The 24,983-nt window shown below is 35.7% G+C and overlaps 3 protein-coding genes across 3 annotated transcripts; 2 read left to right on the forward strand and 1 right to left on the reverse strand.

Annotated features, from left to right (window-relative positions):
* The first annotated feature begins 553 nt into the window (after positions 1–553).
* On the forward strand, positions 554–2,594 carry LOC110616697 (ethylene-responsive transcription factor CRF4). Its single transcript, XM_021759157.2, has one exon. It carries the CDS (start codon positions 1,149–1,151, stop codon positions 2,265–2,267), a length of 1,119 nt encoding a protein of 372 aa, XP_021614849.1. The 5' UTR covers positions 554–1,148; the 3' UTR covers positions 2,268–2,594.
* A 9,476-nt stretch (positions 2,595–12,070) lies between these two features.
* Positions 12,071–17,767, reverse strand: LOC110616650 (plastid division protein PDV1). Its single transcript, XM_021759086.2, has 2 exons — positions 17,378–17,767; positions 12,071–12,873 (listed from the first exon to the last, which is right to left on the reverse strand). The coding sequence occupies exons 1-2, from the start codon at positions 17,681–17,683 to the stop codon at positions 12,373–12,375; spliced, it is 807 nt and encodes a 268-aa protein (XP_021614778.1). The 5' UTR covers positions 17,684–17,767; the 3' UTR covers positions 12,071–12,372.
* A 2,880-nt stretch (positions 17,768–20,647) lies between these two features.
* LOC110618107 (low affinity inorganic phosphate transporter 4) lies at positions 20,648–22,381 on the forward strand. Its single transcript, XM_021761158.2, has one exon. The coding sequence runs from the start codon at positions 20,693–20,695 to the stop codon at positions 22,244–22,246; it is 1,554 nt and encodes a 517-aa protein (XP_021616850.1). The 5' UTR covers positions 20,648–20,692; the 3' UTR covers positions 22,247–22,381.
* The last annotated feature ends 2,602 nt before the right edge of the window (positions 22,382–24,983 follow it).

The raw sequence follows: 24,983 nt of genomic DNA on the forward strand, positions 1-24,983 counted from the left end.
TACTTGACCACCTAATTTAAAAGGGACCCGGGTATCTTGGGCCTCACGTGACAGGAATCACGCCACTCGAGATGCTGAGTAAGCGCCTTATGATCTCTCCAATTGGGCCAGATTTGTCATGGACCTCTACCACTATAACTCGGTTCAACACCGAAAATTAGAGTAATTTTTTTAAAAAAGTATTATAAATACTATTAAGTAGAAATTTAATAAAAAATAATTATTTTTTATGTTAATAATTAGAGTATATTGATTTAGTTAAAATTTGAATTTTATCAAATAATAAAAATGTGAAGATTGCAATATGCGGCGGTCCGTATAGTGTAGGTTCGGCCGTGGCCGGAATCTTCAAACGGTGCGGATTTGATATGACCTGCCTCTAACTAATTACCCATCAGCAAATATATTAATATTTTATTTTGTATAGTAATTACAAATAAAAGAATTAAAAAAAAAAAAAGAATTGAGAAGGGAAATTAAATATGAAAGGAAATACTAATAATGGGCGTTTTCCAATTTCGGCTGTTGGGATCCTATAAAACAGCGATTTCAGTGTTTTTGGTATCGGATGCTTCTCTCCTTAGACCTTAGTACTCGAGATTTTCCCCCGTACACTTCACTTCCATTCTCTCTCTCTCTCTCTGGTTTCCATCTTTGAGTGAAGATTCTTGGGCATTCTTTGCTAGATATTGATTGTGATCTCTACCAAATCACCTTCCAAGATTGGAAAACAACTGGTGAATATCCAAGACGAGGTGTATACAACTAGGAAGAATCTAGGAGTCCCTTCTCTGCTCCTGTTTCAAGTCTGTTGCTTCCTCTTTATTGCCTCTCTCTTTCTTGTTTAATATCCGAGTTCTTCCTGGACACGGACACTGTGTAGTTGCTCTGTTAAAGGGTTGTTTTTCTTTTTTTAACCCATCCTTTGAAGTCCTGAAAGGTTGTTAATTTCAATCCATTTTTCCCTTTTTATGTCCTTTAGGCAGATTTCTGAATCGGCCTTGTCTCTCGTTATCTCCACGTATTAGTCTTCTTCTTCACGGCTCTTTCCCTTTTTCTTTTTTCGTGTGCTCTTTTTCTCTTATCTTTTCATGCGAATAAAGAATCTGGGAAGTTAGAGGAAATACTTGCACAAGAGAAGAGAAGAGATGATGGACCAAAGTATCCTATGTCCGATGAAATACACGGAGCACAGAAAAGTTACTAAGAAGTTCATAAAACCTTCCTTAAAGCCCAAAAAGGTCGCCGATGAAAGGAGTCGGTTAGAGCACAACAACCCACCAAGAGTTGTACGGATATCTGTCACAGACCCCGACGCCACCGATTCCTCCAGCGACGAAGAGGGTGAGTTGTTTCGCAGCCAACGAGTGAAGCGGTATGTGAACGAGATTTGCATCGAAGCTTGCTCCAGAGACACTCTTGCCGTTTCCAATGGGCGAAAAAGACCTGCTAGTGTGCTTCCGGCATCATCTCACCGGCCAATCAAACTCAATACAGCAAGCACCAATGGCAGAAAGTTCCGTGGAGTTCGACAACGACCTTGGGGTAAATGGGCTGCAGAGATTCGAGATCCTGCAAGACGTGTCCGGTTATGGCTAGGCACCTATGACACTGCTGAAGAGGCTGCTATGGTTTATGACAATGCTGCAATAAAGCTTCGAGGACCTGATGCTTTAACCAACTTCATAACACCACCCTCGAGAGAAGAACAACAGGAAGAGGCTGAAGCAGAAGCAGAAGCAGAACAAGTAGAAGAAAAGCCAGAAATTAATGTGACTTCAACTTCTGGCTATGAATCCGGCGATGAGTCTCACAATCTCTCATCTCCGAAATCTGTGCTGAACTTCAGAGCTCAATATTGCAGCGATGAATCTGAACTGAAGAAGCCAGTAGAATCGGTAGAGAAACCAAAAATAGAAAGTAAACCGGTTGAAGAAGTAATGCTTCAAGAGTGTGAAGGGGAAACGAATGTGTCCGACGAATCAGCAGAGTATCTATTACCGCTGGACTTGCCCTTCTTGGAGGAGCCATTCTTGAATGATTTCTTCAATTTTTCGAGCACAGGACCTTCACTCTTCGATGACACGATAACGACGACAACTAGCACCGTTTTACAAGAGAGTTTATCGAGTGAAGATTTCAGTGACATGTTCTTGGAGACACCCCAAGACTTTGGAACATCTTTGTCATCGTCCATGTGCCAGGAGGACGACTTTTTCCAAGACATCGGAGACTTATTTTTCTCAGAACCGCTAGCTGCTCTCTGAGATGAGACCCAGGAAAGAGGAAGTCCTCATTATCTAGTAGTAACCAGTTGCCGCCGTTTTGCTTGCCGATTTCACGGCAAATTTTGTACCGGCGACAATGTTTTTTCGCCTAGTTTGCCTTGTTTGTTCGTTTTTCTTTTTTCTTTTTTTTTTTTTTAATTATCAAGCAGTTTTGTGACTATATTATATATATGATTATTTGTTAAAATATCTCCGTTCAAAAGAATGGACGGAGGAGTGGAGTTCTTCTAAGATTTTGTACTTGTTATGTATTCTAAAAAATAATTTCCAATTCTTTTGGTAATTGCATAATTAATATTATTTTTCTATTATAAAAATGTAAGGTGACACAGTGGCATTCTTTTTGCCCCACACGAGTTCGCGTGATTTGCGGTTGTGGCCGGTCGAATGAGTCGAGTCGGTCACTCATGAATGTGAACTCAAAGGCTTCCAATTTTTAATTTTCTTTTTCAACTGTGAATATCTACGCTATCCACGCGAACAAATTGGCCTTTCAGTTCCTGTAGTGTTCGTTAAAGCCGTGCGGCCGCAAAGCAAACCCAATCAAAAGAAGCTCACAAAAAGGCTAAACAAAAAAGGATTAGTATATAATTAAGCAGGATTTAAACGGGATTATTGTTATGGTTAGCTATTCCATTAATTATATATTAGGCTATGATTAATGTGGACCAATTGCTTCAAAAGAGAAATGGGTTTGGATTTATGTTGATTTGGATCAAAGGGTTCGAGTCAGATTCAATACTGAGTTGGGGTTTCATCGATTTGGCACATTATTAGCTTCAATATCAATTCATTACAATCCTAAATCTGAAATATTGTCAAAGAGTTTGTTGATGAGTGGCGGGGGGTTGGCTATGTGGGAACCGAAGAAATAGCGGGAGCTTGAGGAATTCAAGTACTTTTTCTCTTAGAATAAACTAATTAAGTAAAGAATGAAACATTTTGATTCTTTATGATCATATTCCCATGTAATGATTTAGTTTATTTCTCATCTATATAGATAATGTCTAAATTGTTTATTAATTGAAAGCTGAAGAATTTCAATTAAAGTGATGAAAATTCTTTTGAGAAATCCATATTTGAAGGGAAATACGAGTGTGAAAAAGAAAATTAATATTAAGAAAATAGGATGATTACAAGTCTTGAAATTAATAATCCGAAATTGATGAAGAATGTTTGAGAGGGTCCCTCAATCACGCTGTACCTAGGATTGTTTCTTGCTTGTACATTACTCAAAGAGGATGTAGCATTAAAATCATACATACACTTCACAGTTATTTCCAAAACCCACATGACCAATGTCGTTTTCTCTATTATTCAAGGTTGTTGGTCAACAGTTTAGATACTTTGAGATCATGAAAATTTATTTAAAACAAATAATATTGGGGTATTTTTCAATAGAAATTGAATTTTTAGCACTTGAAAGAAATTAAAGGATTGTATAAAGTTGTAGTTATTGGGAAATTAAAGAAAATGTTAAGTTGATGATTAGCTTGTATGAGCAGTGGTGCTTGCTTCACTGTTAATCAAGGAAACATAAATAACATGCACATCAAAAGGTCCTCATATATAATAATGACTCACACCATATGATATAATAATTTTAAAGAAGATATTTCATTTAATCCTTCTGTAATTAATTATTAAAAAAAGTAGACAAATTGGATTAGGATTATTAATCCTACTACTACTGCAGGCGCCTACCACACGTTCAAGAATGAAACAAGCACAGGGCAAGAGACATATTGAGCATGATTATGTTTGAGATCAACACCATCAAAGAAACAAAGTAAGAAAAAATAAAAATGGGTCAGATGTCTTTTCTTTTCTTTTTTTTTATACAACTTGTAGCATATAAAATGCAGTGAACTCAATGATGAAACCTCTAACAGTAGTAAAACATTATTGATTTTTGAGCCAAAATTTGTAATTTCTAGATAATTCAAATTTGATATTGCACTTCTACATTTATGATTCGCTTGTAATTCGAATGGTTTTATTTTATTTATAAATAACAGTTTTCTTCCAAAATCATCAATTATAACTTAGACTAAACCAATGTAAATAACTTTGAACAATTTAGTCGAAATGGTTAAGCCACCATACTTGAATAGCAACGTGTGGAATTAACGTATTCCAAAGCAAATAGCAGAAAGACACAAATTAGGTAAAATAGTGATATAGCTTTTGAAGGAGTGATGTGAAATGCGGTGGAAAAGCAAAGAGAGAAAGCAAAGCAGTGTGAAGAGATTTACAGTGAAGGGAGATTGTGGTCGATCGATGTGAGCAGTGAGGGAGAGGGAGAAGGAGAGGGAGAGGTGGTTGGTGAAAATATAGCAATATCCCCACTTTTCATTGCATGTAAATGTAAAAGATGCGTATCACATGCCGCGTTTCTTCAATTTCTTATTAGCATCCGCTGCTGCTGCTGCTCCTGCAAAATGTGAAGCTCGTTATTTTGTTTTCTTTTGTCTTTTCACGCTTCTGCTCTCTTTCTCTCTCTCACTTTTCGAATTTTCCGTGTGGTGTCCAGGTGGAAAATGCATCCGCCTTATTTAATTTTTATGTAATTATGAGTAGAAAATAAATTATAAACATCTCAATTAAATCCAAAAAGAAATTGACGCAAAAATTGAATATGAAAAAAAAGTTCCTTAGCAATCAAATTGCCAATAGCTAATTTAAGTTTAAAACTACCGTTGATATTTGGTGTATGCCAATGAATAAAAAATTACTGTTGGTTTTGACATTATTTATTTCATAAAAAATAATTTAAATAAGTTTTAATAAAATTAGAATTGATTTCATTTTATTTAACAATGACAATTTATAAATTAAAAACTCTAAACCTAAAAAAAAAAATCATTTCATCTCCCCCCTAGTCTTTTAAAACTAAAAAGTAAATTAATTTTGATGTAATTGAAAAAGGAAAAAGAAAATAGAAAGTTCCAGACAAAATGTACTCAACAATGACAGTAATGTTTTTAACCTTAAATTATTGACTTGCCTGGTAGGCTATACACATCTATGCTCCTTTTTGCTGTCATTAGTCCCAGATGACTTGTTGCTTTTTTAGTCCTCTGTCTGTCTCTGTGTCTTGTTAAAATTTTCTGAAACAGTGAAAAGTAAATATTTACGGCAAATTTGAAGAAGGTATATGGAAGTGGATGGTCAAAAGCACCAGAAATATTCAAGAATGGCGGCGCCAGTCCAATACGTGAAGAAAAAAAAGCCTCTATTAATGCTTGTACGACTTTGATTTCAGACATATTTATTATAGATATGTATAAAAAGAGAGAGAGGCAGTCATTATCAGTAATGCATCGCTGTGTTGCAGAGTCACTTTCTAATTATCAACTTCCCACTTGTATGTATTCACCGATCACTTACCTGGAAACTTTGAATTAATTGCTCCAAAAAGCTTATATTCTTTTTTGCTTAAATAGGAAAATTTTCCTGTAGTCACTGCCAATCATTCTCATTTCTTCTCTGTATGTAGCATACAGTATACAATGGTAAAATTATTTTTTTTTTTTAAAAAAAAGTATATTGCTAAAAAATATAAAAATTGAGCCCACTATATACGTTTACACTAAATCTTTCTAAATTTAAGAAAAAGTTGTATCAACGAGTTTTACATTAATAATATTGAAATTATTTATGTAACTATAAGATTTTGGGTTCAAATCCCTAGTAAAGTTAAGTAGAAAAAAAATCATCTAATGTATTTAATTTTACCACGATATTCAGTTAAATATTTTTTATTCAATCGAAAAAGTGCTTTTTCATCTTTTTTTTTTTTAAATCTAATCAAAGAAAGTACTCAAGAAATTAATGGAATAAAAATTGGCTAACCAAATAGGTAGGTGAAACCATGAATTAATCAGTGGATAATTTCATTTCATTTACGCATATATAATAAGTTGAAGACAGTTAAAATCTGAGAAGTGGAAGACAGGAAGGGTGAGAGATGATGAATGACACAAGGATTGATGAAGTTGTCTGAGCAAAAATTCAAAGAAACCTACAAGGAAACTCAACACAGACTGGCAAACGCTAGAAACTTATAGACACGGCAGGACAAAAAGAACCATAAAATCATCACACCATAATTGCAAATAGACTTCATCAGAAACATATATATATATATATATACATGGGTCATCTTTCTTCTTCATTACCCTCTCCAGTGTGCTTCTGTTTCTGTATGCAGCAGCTTCACTTCATGATGGAAACCTTCACGTGAGATGCATCGATCACCCACAGTTTTCTTCTTCTTCTTCTTCTATATGTTTCCATTAAAGATTATGCATGCAAGTTGGCCTAATAATAATCTTAACAGACTACTTTTAGCCAAATGCAAAGAGACACTGACACTTTTTGCTTAAAAACTTGAATTTGGATCACTCACTTTTACTGTATTATATTCAATGGAGTTCCTGTATATGAAGATTACAATACGGAATATATATCCAGTTTTGTTTTATAAATTTGTCATTTTCTTAAAACCCCAAGTCCCCAAGGCCTCATAGATCAGCAAAAGTCTACCAAAAAAGTTAAAAAATGTTAATTATTTTTGGATGATGCCACTCAAAACCACAACAACATTCAAAAGAGAGAAAATACAAAAACCAAATATGTACACTGCATTTAATTAGGACTAAGTGAAAATCTCTAAATTCTGTGATATATATGTAGGGATGGATCAGCTCTGCAACTGTTTCACTGTAGAATATTAATGTTTGAAGAGCCAAGAGAAGCTGGGCACACACTTCATTACCTCATATCAAACCAAACTGGCATCTTATCATTAAGCTTCCAATAAGAATATTTCACTGCTTCATTCCAAAGAATTGGATGACATAATGTTTTATCTTCTCAATGAAACAAACTCCAACTGAATATGATAAGATTGCTGTGTATAATCAAGCTGTTCAGCATCTTTAACGCAAAATGAAATGGTTTTAATATTCAAGTTAAACAAAATTAACCCATTTTCACTAGGAAAAAGTAGTCATCTTTTTTGTTGCCAATTTTACTGACAATAAAGGAAACTTTGTAGCCCTAAGACTCATCGGCTGGAGCTGCATATATAGGTACGTGGTGCCTGCGATGAGGGTAAGGGTGGGGGACGGGTGGCCGTTTGAAGAGATATGTAGCTAAAGTGTAGAGTTGCAGAGGTTGTGTTAAGAGTTAAGAGGGAAAGGAGTAGACAAGTGAGCACAGAATTAGAGGCAAGTTGGAGGAGGAAAATTGATGAACAGCGACAACACCTGAACCGCTTCCTTCTTTTTCACTTGTTTTGCTCATCACTCCTTTCTCTCTTTGTATTCTCCAAAGCTTTTTCGTCCCCACCTCCTTAAACATCACCATCACCTCCTCTTCTTCATGCACTTCCCAATGATTTTACCCTTTTTTTTTTAATACTATATTATATTTTGAAAAAAAAAAAATCATATGCACTCATGGGGGAGATTTTTTTTTTAATTTTTATTTCAATTTTGCTCTCCCTGTAGATATTTTTGTTATATAATATATTTTAATTTGTAGTTAATTAGCCTTTTAAATTTTGTTTTGACCCTAAATAATTTGTAATGTATTTATTATGATTTATATTAAAGAATAAAAAAAAACTTGATTATAATAAATGAGTAAGAAATACAATATCGATTTTCATTAATTTATTATAGTTGATCCCTCAAGAAAAACGTTTTACTTCTGTCCCTGCATTCACTTGCTTTTTTTTTTTCTTAATTGTTTTCTTTTCATCAATGTATATTTTTTTATTTATTTCAAATCATAAGTCACTTTCTGTTTTAAATTATTAATTTATTTAATTAATATACTAATATATATATCTGAAACCGCTGGGTTTCACCACTCCGATACGAGGCCGAACTCATGATGCCGGCTCTAGTCCAAGATTCATGAAACCTCTTAAATGGGCCGATCCAGACTATTCGGCCTCTAAATTAGGCCTCTTTTGGGTCTCAATCTCTTCACCCTAGCTCAGACCTAGCAAGAGAAGGAATAACCGGCCCACTCATTCAATATATCTGTTTACACAGCGTGCCAGGGGAAGAATTAAATGACAGTTCAGCATGGAGCAGACGTCTGACGCCCTTGTACGTATGTATACGTATGACAGAGACAAGTGGTCCAATAGCAACAAGGTCGTTCAACGTCACTAACAGGCAAAAAAAAATAAAAATAAAAGGAGAGAATACCCTTATTTCAGATCAAACTTACTCAATTATTATAAATTTTATTTTCTTCGAATTTCGTATTATCAATATCTAAGTAATTTATTAATTTAAGAATATAAGTTATTTGATTTTTTGAGAATGATATGAGTAAAAATACAAGGAAAATAAAATATCATATGTATTTATTGATTCAATTATATTAGTTATATTTTCTTAGATCATACAAAAATAAAGGGAGTATTATTTATATAGGTAGGATTGCAATATTTAAAAAATAAATAAAATGGGTTATTGCAAGTTTTCATCGTAAAATAACTATGTATGTATATGTTGAACTCAGTGAATAAATTGTGGTTGATATATCCTCTTTTTGTAAGAAAAACACAGACAATTAAAAAGAAATATATTAATTATGAAGTATGGAAAAATAATTTAAAATGATATTTAATATGATATAAATTTAAAATATTAAAAAATGATAAAATAACATTTGAGAATATTTTTCTAAATCTTAAATATAATATTAATCCACTATTTTCTTTAATTATATTAATATTAAAATTAATTTAAAAAATTAATAATATATAAATTAAATATTAAATTATTTAACTTGATTTAATTAAACGACTAAAAAATATGTCATTCATCTAAAATTATAAATTCAATTCTTATTTCTTTATTTTATAAAAAATTATTAATAAAATAAATAATTATTAAAAAAAAAAGTCTATAACTTTTAGTTTTTATTATAATTTTACCTTAAAATTTAGTTACCTAGACTATATTGATATTGATGTGGTATTGATACGGTGAGTGAGAAAGTAATTTTATTAATTTTTAATGGTATATAAATAAAAAAATATAAAATATAATTATAACAAAATAAAAAATACTTAGCCAATTAATTCTATTTTATAAGTATAACTTATGAATTTATATTCCAAAATCTGAAGTTAATTAATTAAGCATGCAATTGAGGCATTTATTAAGTTTTGGTACCATATATAATTACATAATTATATTTTCTGCCGTGAAATAATTTAAATTTGTTATTCATATTTAAAGTCACTATTATACCTTACTTTTAAATTTAAATGCGTACGGACTATATATACTTATTTAATAATATTGTGCAATTTTTTTTAAGAATTGAAAAATTAATTATATTTAAAATTACATATTAATAAAGCAAAACAGAATGACATTTTATTATTTAACTTTAAACAAGATACTCTATTCTATAATTTTTATCTATTTTATATTTTATATATATTAAAAAAATAAAAAAAAATTATTAATTTTTAATTATATTTATTTTAAAAACATCAAAATATATTTTAAATACTTATTTAAATATAATAATAATTAGTAAAATATTATATTAAAAATGAGATAAAATTAAAAAGATTATAATAATTAATTTATATATTAATTATAATAATTAGTTTATATATTATTATAATATAAAAAATAAAAAATAATTTAAAAATAATTTAAAAAAAATAAAAGTTATGAGATCGACTGAAAAAATAATATTAAAGAATAAAAACCGATTAAAATTGGATTAATCAGCGAATAAACGCCTTAACATATCATTTCTATTTCTCTTGGACACGCGAGTCAAAATGTTGACTTCTTGTAGTCCGGACAACTGAAAGTCGGTAACGACCTATACTCCCACAACAAGTCGGTAACAACTAATGTGGAAAGTAGTAATATTTTGGCCCCCATAAATTAAAGCAGTTGATTTTAGACACGTGGGAGCAGCTGGCCCGCAAAATATCTTTTGGGCCCACTGAGAAATTTAATAATATTCTCAACCTAAATCATGATTAATTAGCGTTAATCATAGCATTATAGCTCAAAGATCTCATCAAATGTTTGACTAATCAAGTGGTGGGGCCATTCTTCATCCACGCGGACGGGGCGGAAGGAGGGAGGACCATTCTTCATCGACCCATAGGCGCCATAAAATCAAACCTTTGGTATTCTATTCCGAGTCCCATGCACATGCGAATAGGACTTTTGGACACTCAGGTGGGCCCTAGTACCCTGGCCCAACAAAAATTATTTTATTTATATATATATAAAAAGAAGAAGACAATCAGGTGGTGTGGCACGTGAACTCTGGATGTCTGGATAGGAACAGTGCAGTTCATAACAGTGATTTTTTTTCCTTTATCCACGTGGCTATGATGATCAAGCGTCAACAGGGCTAATCATGAGACACGTGGCTGTGAAACCATCTCAGGCAATTTGCAATGTGGAAGGCAAAGTGAAGTTATTTCACCTAAGGTAAATCATTTATTTAACTTTTTTGATTAATAACAACGAAGTGGGTCCTTGCAGAACTGTGAAAACATATCCCCACCAAGTAGGGACAGGGTGCCCACGGATTGACTTTGAATTGGACAAATCTAATTTTAATTTCAAATCAACCCGGGGAGCGGGTGTAATAGCAAATCCTAATTAGACAAGTTGCAGAGTCTCCATCCCTTTCCAGCAAAGATAATGAAGAACAAAATCAATTTGAAGAAAAAGAACATTTCTCTGTTCATATGATGAGTGATGCTTTCAGTGGCTGTGCCTGTGGGACTTGATCGACAGAGGAGCGCTTCAGCCTTCATGATCTGCATTGCTAGGAAGCAAGAAAAATATATTAAAAAAAAAATGCATTTCAAAACTACACGAATAAAATATGAATATAAATATAGGAGCATTCTTAAATATGATTAGATCCAACGGAATTAAAATTGTGCATTACAAATTAAAAAAAAAAATAGTTGACTTGTAAAATTGTGTTGCCCAAAACAGAAAATGGGATGTCCCACATGGAATTTTACAAGAAGATGATGAATCATAAAGAGGCAAAAATGGTTGGACAAAAGAAAGAAGGATGTTTCTTGATGTCCTGTCAAATTGTAAAGGTAAATCTGTTTCTGTTTATTGATTGGAGAAGGAAGGCCAACAGCCTACTCATGCATCAAATTGCAAGTCAAAGAAAGTGTTCCAAATAATAAATCTAATTATGTGTTCAAACTAACTTTTTGGTTTTGCCTCCTAATTCCTATTACTCTTCTATACTAAATTAACATTACTTTTTGCTAACTACATCTTCCCAATTTGGCATTTTCTTTCTTGTTTGACCTTTTCCTACTTGGTTGCAATTTCTGAATTTTCGCAAATTCGTTTTCAAATGTTTTAGAATTGCCAAAAGCGTAAACTTGTTTTCTTAAGTTGATTGTGACAAGGTTAGGATTAAGCCCATGTGTCTCCATTGGCTAAGAAAAGTCGAGTCTTTAAAGATTTAAAATGTGCTGCAGAACTCACTGTGCAAAGGCTTCCGTCCATCGTACATTTCAGTTGCACACTTGTGTTTAATGTTGCTGGCCAGTACAAGAAGAACGCTGCCAGATATCTAGGCTAGACACTTGGTGCAAGAACTTGAATTGGGCTTTTTCATAACGCATTCTGTGCCGACCCATTTCACATTTTCCCAGAAGAGGGCCCTCGATTACAGAAAGAATTTGATCTATATAACACGCAGAATTTGGTAGCTGTACAACAGGGAAGCAGTGACAGGAAGCAGGCTTTCAGCTCAGTTATAAATTTGGGTACATTGATGAATTCAAAGGGCAACACAACCACAATCCAAATAGTACTATCCTCACCTCAAATGCACTCCTCAACATGAATCTGCATCTAAATACCTATGGCAATCTAAAATATTGGCGTCAAATCATGCGAACACTCTTGCAAGCTCTCAGGATTTCGTGGAAAGAAATTGAAAAATAAACAAACTTCTAGTCCCAGTAACAGCATGGCATGGCTTCCTATTTTTAACTAACAATAGAAAATTTTCAAGCGGGTAAATTTCTTCAACCCCTGGCCAACATCACATCCAAGTGATTCAAATTAACATTGGAAGAAAATCCTTCAACCCAAGGAGCTTTGCGGACATTTCTATTGTTGCTGATAAGTTCTTCTTGCTTATACCGATGCTCCTTGTAAGCTACCTGATGCAGACGGAGCAATGCAATCACGCTAATGGAAAATATAGCAGCATTGCAAAGCAACCCACCCACATGATCTGATTTAAGGGATTTCCTCACAAAATCAAAACTTGAAATGAGAAACTTGATTGCAATGTTAGACCCCTTCTCTTTAGGCCTAACAACATTCTCACCAGATGGGCATTGAGATTCAGGAGAAACAATGCGACTTGCCTCATGTACATCACCAAGAAAAGTTAGAGCTTCTTCAATGACTTTGTACTTCTTACCATGGTGTTCAGCCAATCTCATTGCAAGAACAATCCTGCTTTGTTCTAATCGAGCAATTGCAGCATCTCTCTCAGCCTGCTGTTGAATTTGTACAGTCTGCAAACATAACAAATGAATCAATGTCTCCTGATAGATCTCTGATCTCATTTAAATCTGAAATAAAGAGATTCATAAACTGCAGCATCCAAAGCAGTGACTACAATACACAATGTTTCATCAGTACAGGCACCTAGAACAACACAAAAAAATCCCCACAACCATTCAGATCTAGTTCCGAAAAATAATCAGGTATTATTCTTTTCATTCTAGGACCAGAACTTCTGTTAATCAAATAGAGCACCTAAATATTGCAAAAAAATGCAAATGTTGTTTCCACCATGATCAACTTTCTTCATTCAATCAACTTATGCAACTTCTAAAGTTAGATCAATCATATTAATATCAAATCAGCAAAATCCAATCCATCCTCACAACATTTATGACAGAAATTAATTTTCAGTACATTTATTCCTAAATCCTAACCATTTAGAAATGAAAGTTTAAGCTTGAAGCACACACATGGCTCCTTTCCTAAACCCCAGTCTTCCTAGAACCAATACCAAAATTCAATCCTAAAAGGTTGAATTTCTCCATAACTCTACCACAATCTGGTCTCCAATTTGACCATACAAAGTCTAGAACTTGAGATAATCTTCTGGGCCCAAGCTGCAGGCAGACTAAGGGCTGCCCTGTGCAAGAGGTGAATGGAATCTGGGTTGAAATAGCCAATGGGCAAGAAATGAAGTGTAATTCACTATGCAAAGATTTTGTATGGAAGATGCAGGATCAAGAGTTTAAGGCTGATGTTTATCTGTTGCCACTAGGCAGTTATGATCTTATTATTCTGGAAATCCAATGGCTCAAGGCACTGGGTAAAATTGAATGGACTTTGAAGCTCTCACTGTGGAGTTTTCCTTGAACACTAAACGTTATTTCCTTCAAGGAGAGTATATTCCAGTTAAGAAGCATGGATTGAGTGTGCTTAGTGTTAAATATGAAGAAGGCCTTGGGCAGTATCACTTGGAGAAGATTAGAGATTCTGGTCCATACTTGCTGAATTTAGCACAAGAGACTCAACATGAATGGATTGAGTTACAAAAGTTGCTGCAAAATTATTCAGACATTTTTCAAGATCCTAAAAGGTTGCCACCTCAAAGAGTTTATGATCATAAGATTCCTATCAAAGAACGTTCACATCTTGTGAATGCTAGGCCCTACAGGTATGCAGCAGAACAAAAGTCTGTCATAGAGCAGATAATCAACGAGATGTTAAAAGCTGGGAGTATTCAACATAGCCACAGTTCTTATGCCACTCCCGTTGTCTTGGTGAAGAAGAAAGACAATACTTGGAGAATGTGTGTAGACTACAGAGGTCTAAATGCCATCACCATTAAAGATAAATTCCCAATACCCTTAATAGAGGAACTGTTGGAAGAATTTGGGGGAGGGGGAAGATTTTTTCAAAGTTAGATCTTAGATCTGGCTACTAGCAGGTGAGAATGAATCCCGAGGATGTTCACAAGACTGCATTCAGAACTCATGAAGCCATTATGAGTTCCTAATAATGCCTTTTGTCCTTACTAATACTCCATCAACTTTTTAGTCCCTCATGAATGCCATCTTCAAGCCTTACCTAAGAAAGCATGTGATGGTATTTTTTGATGATATACTTGTGTTTAGCAAAAGTAAATTGGAGAATTTGCAGCATTTGCAGTCTGTTTTGGAAGTAATGAGGATTCATCAACTGTATGCCAAATCTCGCAAATGTCACTTTGCAGTAGCCTCAGTGGAATATCTGGGACATGTGATAACGCCTGGAGGAGTCAGAACTGATAAAAGAAGATACATGCAGTGCAAGCTTGGCCAGCTCCACAAACCATTAAGCAACTCAGAAGTTTCTTGAGCCTCACTAGATACTATAGGAGATTTGTGAAAAGCTATGGACAAATAGCTAAGCCTCTCAATGAATTGTTGAAGAAGGGAAAATATTCTTGGAATGAAGTTGCCGAGTTGGCATTTCAGAAGCTCAAGGAAGCAATGATCGCTGCTCAAATTTTGGCTCTGCCATATTACTCAAAAACATTCATGGTGGAAACAGATGCTTCAGGGGAAGGAACAGGAGTAGTACTAATGCAGGATGGTCACCCTATTGCATACATTAGTAAAGTCCTTTCTCCCAAAATAGATGCTTGTCCACACAAGAGAGAGAATTGCTGGCTGTGCTATTTGCGATTAAGCAATAGGAACATTATTTGCTACCTAGACACTTCTTGATAAGAACTGATAAAAAAAGTCTTAAGTTTCTCCTTGAGAAAAGTATAAGTACAATAGCTCAACAAGCATGGTTAGCAAAACTGCAACCTTTTGATTATGAGATCCAATACAAACAGGATTTTGAGAACAGAGCTGTAGATGCCTTGTCTAGGCTCTTTAGGGACAATAATGGCTATTACCACATAGATTTTACTAGATCAGTTGATGGTAGCTATCAGGAGTACATGGCAAACAAATGAATCTTTAGCCAAACTAATTGCAGATAGCAAACTGGTACTAGCAGTCATTCAAAGTATACATGGGGGCAAAATCAGCTTAGCCGAAAAGGAAAGTTGGTAATTGACAATTCCAAAGAATTGAGGAGTAAGTTGTTGGAGCTTTATCATGATAGTGGGGTTGGAGGACACTCAAGAGTTTCTGTAACTGGTAGAAGACTTGCTTCTATTGTTTACTGGAAGGGCATGTGGATAATGGTTAGAGAGTATGTACGAAACTGTATAACTTGTCAACAGAACAAATATGAAACTGTAGCACTACTAGGGACCCTTCAACCATTGCCTCAACCTAAGGGTCTGTTTATAGATATCACAATGGACATTGGAGGGTCTGCCAAAATCTCAAGGAAAAACTGTGACAATGGTGGTGGTAGATCGACTAACCAAATATGCCCATTTTATTGGTCTTTTCACATCCTTACACAGCAAAGAATGTGGCACAGTCCTTCTTAGATCATGTTTATAAGCTGCATGGATTTGCAGGAATTCTTCAAGCTTCAAGGAGTCTCGCTGAATTTATCTAGAGCTTATCACCCATAGACCGATGACCAGTTTGAGGTTGTGAACAGATGTTTGGAGAACTATCTAAGATGCATGTATGGATATATACCACATGCTTGTGTACAATGGTTGTCGCTAGCAGAGTTTTGGTACAATACCTCTTATCAGTCTACTATTAGAATGACTCCTTTTGAGGCACTGTATGGCATAACTCCTCCCATACATATCCCTTACATTCCAAATTATTCTGAAGTAGCTACTGTTGACATATTTTTAAGGGATCGGGAGACTGCTATTGATATACTTAAACAAAATCTCACTAGGGCTGCTAACAGAATGAAACAATTGACTGATAGGAAGAGAACTGAGTGATCATTCCAAGTAGGAGATATGGTATACTTAAAGCTGAAGCCATTCATCCAACAATCATTACCTCATTTAAGTCACAAGTTAAGCAGAAGGTATTATGGACCCTTTCCAGTAATTGAGAAGGTGGGAATGGTAGCTTACAGATTGCAGTGACCTAAAGGAGCTCAACTCCATGATGTTTTTCATGTTTCACTGCTTAAATATGCTCACACACCAGTAGAGGCTATAGGAAGTTTAGCAGAAGATGCTTCCTCAGCCCTGCATTTCCCACAAGCTGCTCTAGACAGAAAGATGGTGAAGAAAAGGTATCAAGCTGTGACTAAATGGCTTATACAATGGGCGGGGCTGACACCTGAAGAAGCTACATGGGAATTTGCAGATGAAATTCAAGCTCGCTATCCCACTTTTGTTCCTTGAGGTCAAGAAACTTGTTAAGGGGAAGGTAGTTGATATGATGCGTTTTATCTAATATAAGAAATAAAGCAAAAGAGAGGTAGCAGATTGGGATATCTACGCTTTTGGTATGGAACAGGGGCACGCATGTTTCTGTTATGTATGTGAGAGCTATATATAGTAGAGTCGGTGATATCTGAACATATCGAATATACTCAATACAGAATTCCAGAGGGGGATTCCTCTCTGTTCGGCTACTTCGTGTGGTTTCTCTTTCTATTTTCTGTTTCCATATTTCTCTTTTGTGTGTATCATAACCTGGATTCCTTTAGTATATGCACAGTGCCCAGTTCATTTCCTAAAGCATCCGTTTGGTATGATTCATTTTGCAAGAAAAGAATTTAAATTAATCCTTACAAAATCATGTAAGAATAAATAAATCAATTGAATTGAATGTCTGTGAAATCCTTTTCCAAATGGAGGGCAAATGTTTGTTTTTTCACCGAATTCAAAAGGGCCTCAGCGATTTCTAAGTCTACCTAACCAATTGCATAATCAAAACATTTCAATTCCCGATCTTTTAAAAAAAAAAAAATTAACAAAATACTTCACTAGCACATTATCTGTAACCATAAAACGATATTATCTTCCAGTTTCGTTCCTTCTCCTAAAGTTTGCCAACGTCTAAACAGAATCCAACCAAAATACACGCATCAGAAATAAATAAATAGCGAAGCAATTGGACTTACATGGAAGAACTCTAACTGATCCTCGAGGTTCTCGAGAGCGGTCCTGATAGCGTTGAGACTCTTGGCCTCTTGAATCGCGGATTCATTATCATCAAGACGAAAGTCCTTAGCATAGACAAAACCATCCCGGTTCTCTTCAACGGCGTCGTTGTAGAGTTTCTTCTGATTGGATTTCCTTAGGTTTCTGATGGAGTTGAGGAAGTGGCTGCGGGAAACCGAGTGAATAGCGTCGCTCAATTTGTCGTGCAGATCCCAGATTTTCTCAAGAACAGCTTCTATTTCTTCAATCTCCATATCCCATTTCATGAGGTAAAGCCAAGGAACTTCGGGAGGGAAAGTTTGGTTTGAGCCACAGCCAACCGCGAGCTTTTCGAGGAAGAAGGACAGCTGTCAACCAGTCGCTAATGTTAAATTTTCTTTTTCAATTTTTTTTACGAACAATTTCAATATCATAAAATTAAATACGGTAAAAAAATTTTAACATTTTTTTTTAAATTAAAAAAAATTAACATTAAATAATTAAATAATAAAATCTAGTCTTTTTTGCATAAAATTAAAAATAAAACAATAATTAGTAATCCTTTTAAGTTGACAATATCTGTTAAAAAAATCATTACCTGAAATTTTCTATACATTGCTATGCCGTTTTTAATGGATAATTAAAGGTTAATCGTGACTTTTTAAATATTTTAAGAGATAATTTACCTAGAGACTAAAAAATTGCTTTGAATTTCTGGGGTTTAGCCCTTTCTCTTTAGGTTCTTGCCTGGTCTTTGTAAGGCTCGTCCTTGCTGTTTTTTCATCTTCCTCTCTTTCTTTCAGCTTTTCCTCCTTTTTTTTTTTTTTTTTCTCTGTTCATCACGTTTTTCTCTTCACAATTCCGCATCCTTGCTCACATCCTTCATCATGGTAGAAAACACAAACATCCAATATCACATGAATAAGCTGATCACCCAAGCACAAAACCTTGACCGTAAGGAAGCCTCTCTCAGCCTTACAACAGACAATCAGCAAAACAATTCTAAGCACATGACTATCTTGGCTACGAAAATCCTCTCTGGAAAAACCTTTAGTTAAAACACTGTCCAAGCCATCCTCTCAAAATCCTGAAAAACCAGAGAGCCCTTCACGGTCTTAGGAAAAGGGAAGAATATATTCATATTCTATTTTGGCCTTGCCATTGACGCAAACCACATTCTGCAGAATAGGCCATGGAACATTCAGAATCAACTTTTGTCTATCATGGAGTGGCCTCCAGACCTAGCCTTTGATGAATTAACGTATAATGAGTGTCCTTTTTGGGTGCAGGTTCATGTTCTTCCACCTAATCAAATAAATAAGCAAAATGCTCTGGCAATAGGCGATTTTCTCGGCAAGTATATTGATGTGGATCTATCACAGGACGGTTTGGTTGGGTTTCCACACTATCTACGAGTAAGAGCAGACATTAAGCTTGACACACCTTTCCCTATTGGTTTCAACAACAACAGACCCGACGGCAGAACTCACTGGGTGCATTTCAAATATGAAAAACTCCAAGACATTCGCTACACATGTGGAGTAACAGGACATTTGAGTAGGAACTGCATTTTGAATACAACAGAAGGGACCCCTGATGAACCCAACAAAGGCAAATCTAATTATGATCCATGGCTAAAAGCGCCAACCACAAATGCAATCAAAACCCAACCTACCCGGGTGGCAAATGAACAATAACAAAACGGATGCAATATCATGGCAATAGGTGCCTTATCGCCCCAATCAAGAGAGTGAAGGGAACGCTACCATGGTGCAGACCAATTCCATCCTAGGGCGCATAAAAGAGTCATCTCAGCCATCGGACGGTGGTGTTGCCGGCAGTGTAGAGAATTAAACATTCTCATCTCAATTTTCACTTTGAATCTTCTTTCTGTTAATAAGTTGATTAAATATTTTCATCTCAATTTAACTTTCTGTCATGGTTACTGTTTAATACAGGACCCTAAAAGTGTTTGCTGTTGGCAAGGAAGAGACAGGCTTATGCAATCTGACACAGCTCAGCTTCTCATAACTGAGATTAATACATGCTTGCATCAAATAATGAATGTACATCCTGCTTTGAAAACTTTTGTGAACACCATGCCTATTACACAACACATGAATAAAGCAAGCATTACTTCGGATTCAGATTCTGATATAAATATGCATCATCATACTATCATGGACCTTCATGATAGATTAGGTCATGCTTTCGTAGGGAAGCTCAAACACATTGTTGGTCTACGTGTTGACCTTAAACTCGACCTTTGTTGGCAGATCTGCTGTCTGGCAAAACAATTTAGATTGCCTTTTCCTTTAAGTACTTCTATGATTAAGAATACTTTTGATCTTATCACTCACTAGGGCTAAATATTTCCTTACGGAGCTACTTGGGTTTTCAACAAAGTAATTGTAGAAGGGGATTGCAAGCCTTTGATAGACTGTCTTGCTTCAGGGAATGTGCCGTCCCATATTCAGAATGTGGTCCACGACCATTTACAGATGAGCAAAGGATTGCAAGCAATCGTTTTTACCTGGGTGAGAAGAACACAAAATACTGCTGCTCGATCATGCCTTAGCCCAAAGAGGGGTTCGAGATGGCTACTTTTATGGATAAACCAGTTTGTCAAATTTTGTTTGTTACGAACGACTTGCCTCGTTAGCTTTGTAAGCCTTCGATAAAATAAAATAAAAAATGCAGTGAGTAAATTAACGAAGCAGTTAATAGCTATGAATGCGACTACTACCCGAAGATAACGACCAGACAGCCAATGCCAAAGCATAGCTTCTATTGAAATATTCTTCATTCTTCAGATATTATGGCATAAATATTCTAAGATCCGTAATTATTTTTTGCTTAATGTATGCAAATCAGCCATAATCATACAATTGGTCAAGAATGCAACTGCATCATTTTCTCTCCATTCTTTAAAACTAAATAAGAAAAAACTATATGGGCATAACTAAAACAAAGTTAACCGTGTAATTAAGCTTAATTAGGAATTGATTCAGCTCGGAAGCCAGGCGATTATCCCTACAATTAAAACAACCCACATTGCCGCCAAAAGAAAAAGCAACATTAACGTAAAATATAAAAGGCATATTCGCATCTCCTTGTGCAAATCAACTGAGAATATCCATTATATTCTCTGCATAATTTCTTGTTCTTCTCTCACACCCTAGTAATCAACGTTCCTTATGTATAACTTTTGATTTATCTTTGCTTTCAAGCTCCCATTATAAAACTAGGAAATTAATGAAGCCGGCAGCCAAAGAGGTAAAATTAAGCAAAAAATAATGGCCTCAAATCTTGCAGTGCTCGATGCACTAGACAGAGCCCGCACCCAGTGGTACCATATCACTGCCATTATTATTGCTGGAATGGGCTTTTTCACTGATGCATACGATCTCTTCTGCATCTCCTCCGTCTCCAAACTATTAGGCCGCCTTTACTACTTCGACCCGACCACGGGAAAGCCCGGCAAGCTCCCTACAAGCGTTAACAATATGGTGCTTGGTGTGGCCCTTGTTGGGACCTTAAGTGGGCAGCTAGTTTTTGGGTGGCTTGGAGACAAGCTAGGTCGGAAAAAGGTATATGGGATCACCCTAATTCTCATGGTCGCTTGTGCCATTTTTTCCGGTTTGTCCTTTGGATCCACTGCGAAATCTGTGATAGGTTGTCTTTGTTTCTTCAGATTTTGGCTAGGATTTGGCATAGGTGGTGATTACCCTCTCTCTGCAACCATCATGTGCGAGTATGCGAATAAGAGAACTCGTGGGGCTTTTATAGCAGCGGTTTTTGCCATGCAAGGTGTTGGGATTATTTTTGCTGGTCTGGTTTCAATGATTGTTTCTAAAATCTTCTTGAGTAGGTTTCCTGCTCCGCCATTCCATGCAGCGCCAATCCTCTCTACGCAGCCCCAAGCAGATTTTATTTGGCGAATCGTGCTAATGGTCGGTGCATTTCCTGCGGCTTTAACATACTACTGGCGAATGAAGATGCCTGAAACTGGTCGTTACACGGCTCTTGTCCAAGGGAATGCCAAACAAGCTGCTATGGACATGGGACGAGTTCTTGAAATTGAAATCGAAGAAGAACAGGGCAAGGTAACGCAGTTTAAGGCTGCCAATGATTACCCGTTTCTCTCTAATGAGTTCTACAAGCGTCATGGAGTTCATTTGATCGGCACAATGAGCACATGGTTCCTGCTTGACATAGCTTTTTACAGCCAAAGCTTAACTCAAAAAGATGTATACCCAGCGATGGGATTAATAAAAAAGGATGATGAAGTTAATGCTATAGAGGAAGTCTATGAAACATCTCGTGCGATGTTCATCGTTGCATTGTTTGGCAACTTTCCAGGGTACTGGTTCACAGTGGCTTTCATTGAAAAGCTCGGCCGGTTCACTATCCAGTTACTTGGATTCTTCGTGATGTCGGTGTTCATGTTAGTTTTGGGCATCCAATACGAAAACCTTAAAGATCAAAAGGGGGTATTTGCACTTCTATATGGGCTAACGTTCTTCTTTGCAAACTTTGGCCCCAATACCACCACTTTCGTTTTTCCGGCTGAATTATTTCCGACGAGAGTGAGGTCCACGTGTCACGCATTTAGTGCCGCAGCAGGGAAAGCTGGAGCCATGATTGGGACATTTGTAGTTCAATCGTATACTTCGGATGAAAATGTATCGAAAATAAAGCATGCTTTGATGGTTTTGGCCTTCACCAACATGCTAGGATTTTGCGCCACATTCTTACTTCCTGAAACCAAAGGACGGTCATTGGAGGATATTTCTGGTGAGGATGGCGGCCAAAATCAGAGATATAAGGCCGCTAAACCTTCCGTGTGAAATTTCAGGGTAGCTATAATTGGTTACACATAGAAACATGTGACAAGTTCAAATAAACGAGTACATGCATTTCATATAAATGAGATTGCCGAACTTGTGATTTTGAAATTTAAACATAATTATGCCACAAATTGGTTTTGGAAAAAAAAAACTTTTTTTTGTTATTTTATTTCAATATAATTTCTCATTAATTTTTTTTTTCTAAATGAGAATTCAATCTTACCATTTAGTTCAAATCTTATATTATTAATAATGAAAGTTTATTGTTTCAATAAAATTTAATATTTTTATTCATATTAAAGATGGGTATAGTTTGAAAATTTAATATTTTAATGGACAAAAATTTGAAAATTAAAATTAACATTATTGTGAATGAACTTACTTAGTGTAATATGATGACCGCTGGATTTCTCCACTCCGGATTGGGGTCAGGCCCATATCGTGAACCCATCATTTGGGGGTCCAAGGCCTCTCCTGTGAGACTGGTCCAGCCCATCCCCTCCAGATCAGACTCCAATCAATTTCCTCAATTAGGCCGGCCTAATCTCTTGGGCCGATGAACAGATCCTTCTTGGACTCAGCCCATAACTTATCTTCCGGTCCAGTCCGGAATCAGGAGGGAAACCCATTGTCCGTCATGTGGGTCCATACGCATGCGCGTTCGGGGAGAATCAGGGGCGTTATGCATAGGGCTGTGCGGTCGGTTCGGTTCCGAACCGAACCGAACCGATAAAACCGAAAACCGATTTGTTAAAATTTATAAAACCGAAAAAACTGATTATGAAGGTATAACCGAACCGAATCGAACCGATAAAAATCGGTTCGGTTCGGTTCGGTTCGGTTCAAACCAAAATCTGTATTTTTCTTTATTTTTTATTTCTAATTTCAACAAAATAATTTAATAAATATTATATTAAAAACCATGGCCACCCAGAAGTAGAAACTCGCAACCCACAGATGAGAGAAACTCGCAACACTCGCAACCCAGATGCAGATGAGAGAAACTTTTCTCTCGCAACCCAGATGCAGATGAGAGAAACTCGCAAGCAACCCAGATGCAGATGAGAAACTCGCAACCCAGATGCAGATGAGAGAAACTCGCAACCCAGATGAGAGAAATGAAGTATATGCGGAAAATTATATAAATTTGGACATATATTACCTCTTCTTCATCCTCGTCATCGTCTCCGCCTTCACCATCGTCATCGTCGTCTCCGCCTTCACCATCGTCATCTTCATCGTCATCCTCGTTGTCGTCGTCCTCGTCGTCATCCGCCGACTGAACCGGTGGCCCTCTGGAGGATTGTAAGACCTGAACCTCGTCGTCTTCGTCGTCCTCGCCCCCCTCATCATCGTCTTCGTAGTCTTCGTCGTCCTCATCTTCGTCACCGTCGTCGTCCTCGTCGCCATCTTTCCGATTCGACTATGAGAGTGTGGAGAGCCCAGGGAAGGTGGGGGGAATCGGGAGATTGGAGAATGTGGAAAATGGGATGGAGGGGTTCGGCGAAAGGTATGGAGGGGGTTGGGGTGCTGGCCTGCTGGGTTGGGTTGGGTTGGGTTCGGTTCGGTTCGGTTTTTCGGTTTGATCAGGTATTTAACATATTTAAACCGAACCGAACCGAAAACCGAATAATTTTAAATTTACTAACCGAACCAAACCGATCTTTCCGACTAACCGAACCGATAAACCGAATTTAATCGGTTCGGTTCGGTTTTTCGGTTTAGACCGAGAATTGCTCAACCCTAGTTATGCATGGGACAGAGATCTGATTCCCTCGTACGTCCGTATCAACGTGGCAGGGACAAGTGATCCAATGATACACGTTCTGTTACACGTCACTAGCAGTCAAAAGAAAACATATAAAAGAAATACTCTCCTTTAGATCTAAGTTTTTCCAGTCTTACGGAACCCATTGTAAAACCATATTTTCTGGATCTCATATTATCACAATAAAAAAAATTTAAGTTTAAAAATAAGAAAAATTAACTATATATAGACTGTCAGTTGAAAAAAACATATAAAAATATTTATCAATCTAAAATTATAGATCTTTGTATTTTAAGTCCGCCGAATGTGAGTAAGAATTCTTACCTTAATAAACATGTAAGAGGCGTATAAATTAAAGAATCATCTACGAACTGATAAAAATGAATTAGAAAAGAAATTGAAAAGAGAAAAATAACTAATACGCAAGTATACTTATTTACTTTTCAAATATTTTTGGAAAAATGTATGGTATTAAATTATATAACTTTTAGGTAATTATATAAATATTTTAGCGTGACTTCACGATGAAAGTTCACATTATAACGAATATTAGAAAATGAGATACTAATTTTGATGTTATAAAAATTAATAAATAAAAATATTAATATAATTCAAAATAGAGTTGAATTGCGGTTAGTTAATTTGTAAAATAGAATTTGTGATATGGTTGATCTATATTAAATAATCACTCCGATATTTAAATTAATAAATTAATATAATAAATTATTTTAATTTTAAAATAAATATATTAAAAAGCATACCTTAATTTATGTGTTTATCGTTTTTATATTATAAAAAAATAAAATTGATTATCAATCTCTTGAAAATTTCAATGGATATCGGCTAATGGATAGAGAATCTGTTTATAGATATAACGGAGATATGCTAAATTATATTCGCTGACGCTTGATTTACACATAAAATAATAAATTTTAATAAAAAATTTAAGCGCTATAATATCAACGTCTT

This window comes from Manihot esculenta, chromosome 6, assembly GCF_001659605.2.
Source record: "Manihot esculenta cultivar AM560-2 chromosome 6, M.esculenta_v8, whole genome shotgun sequence".
NCBI classification, from domain to species: domain Eukaryota; kingdom Viridiplantae; phylum Streptophyta; class Magnoliopsida; order Malpighiales; family Euphorbiaceae; genus Manihot; species Manihot esculenta.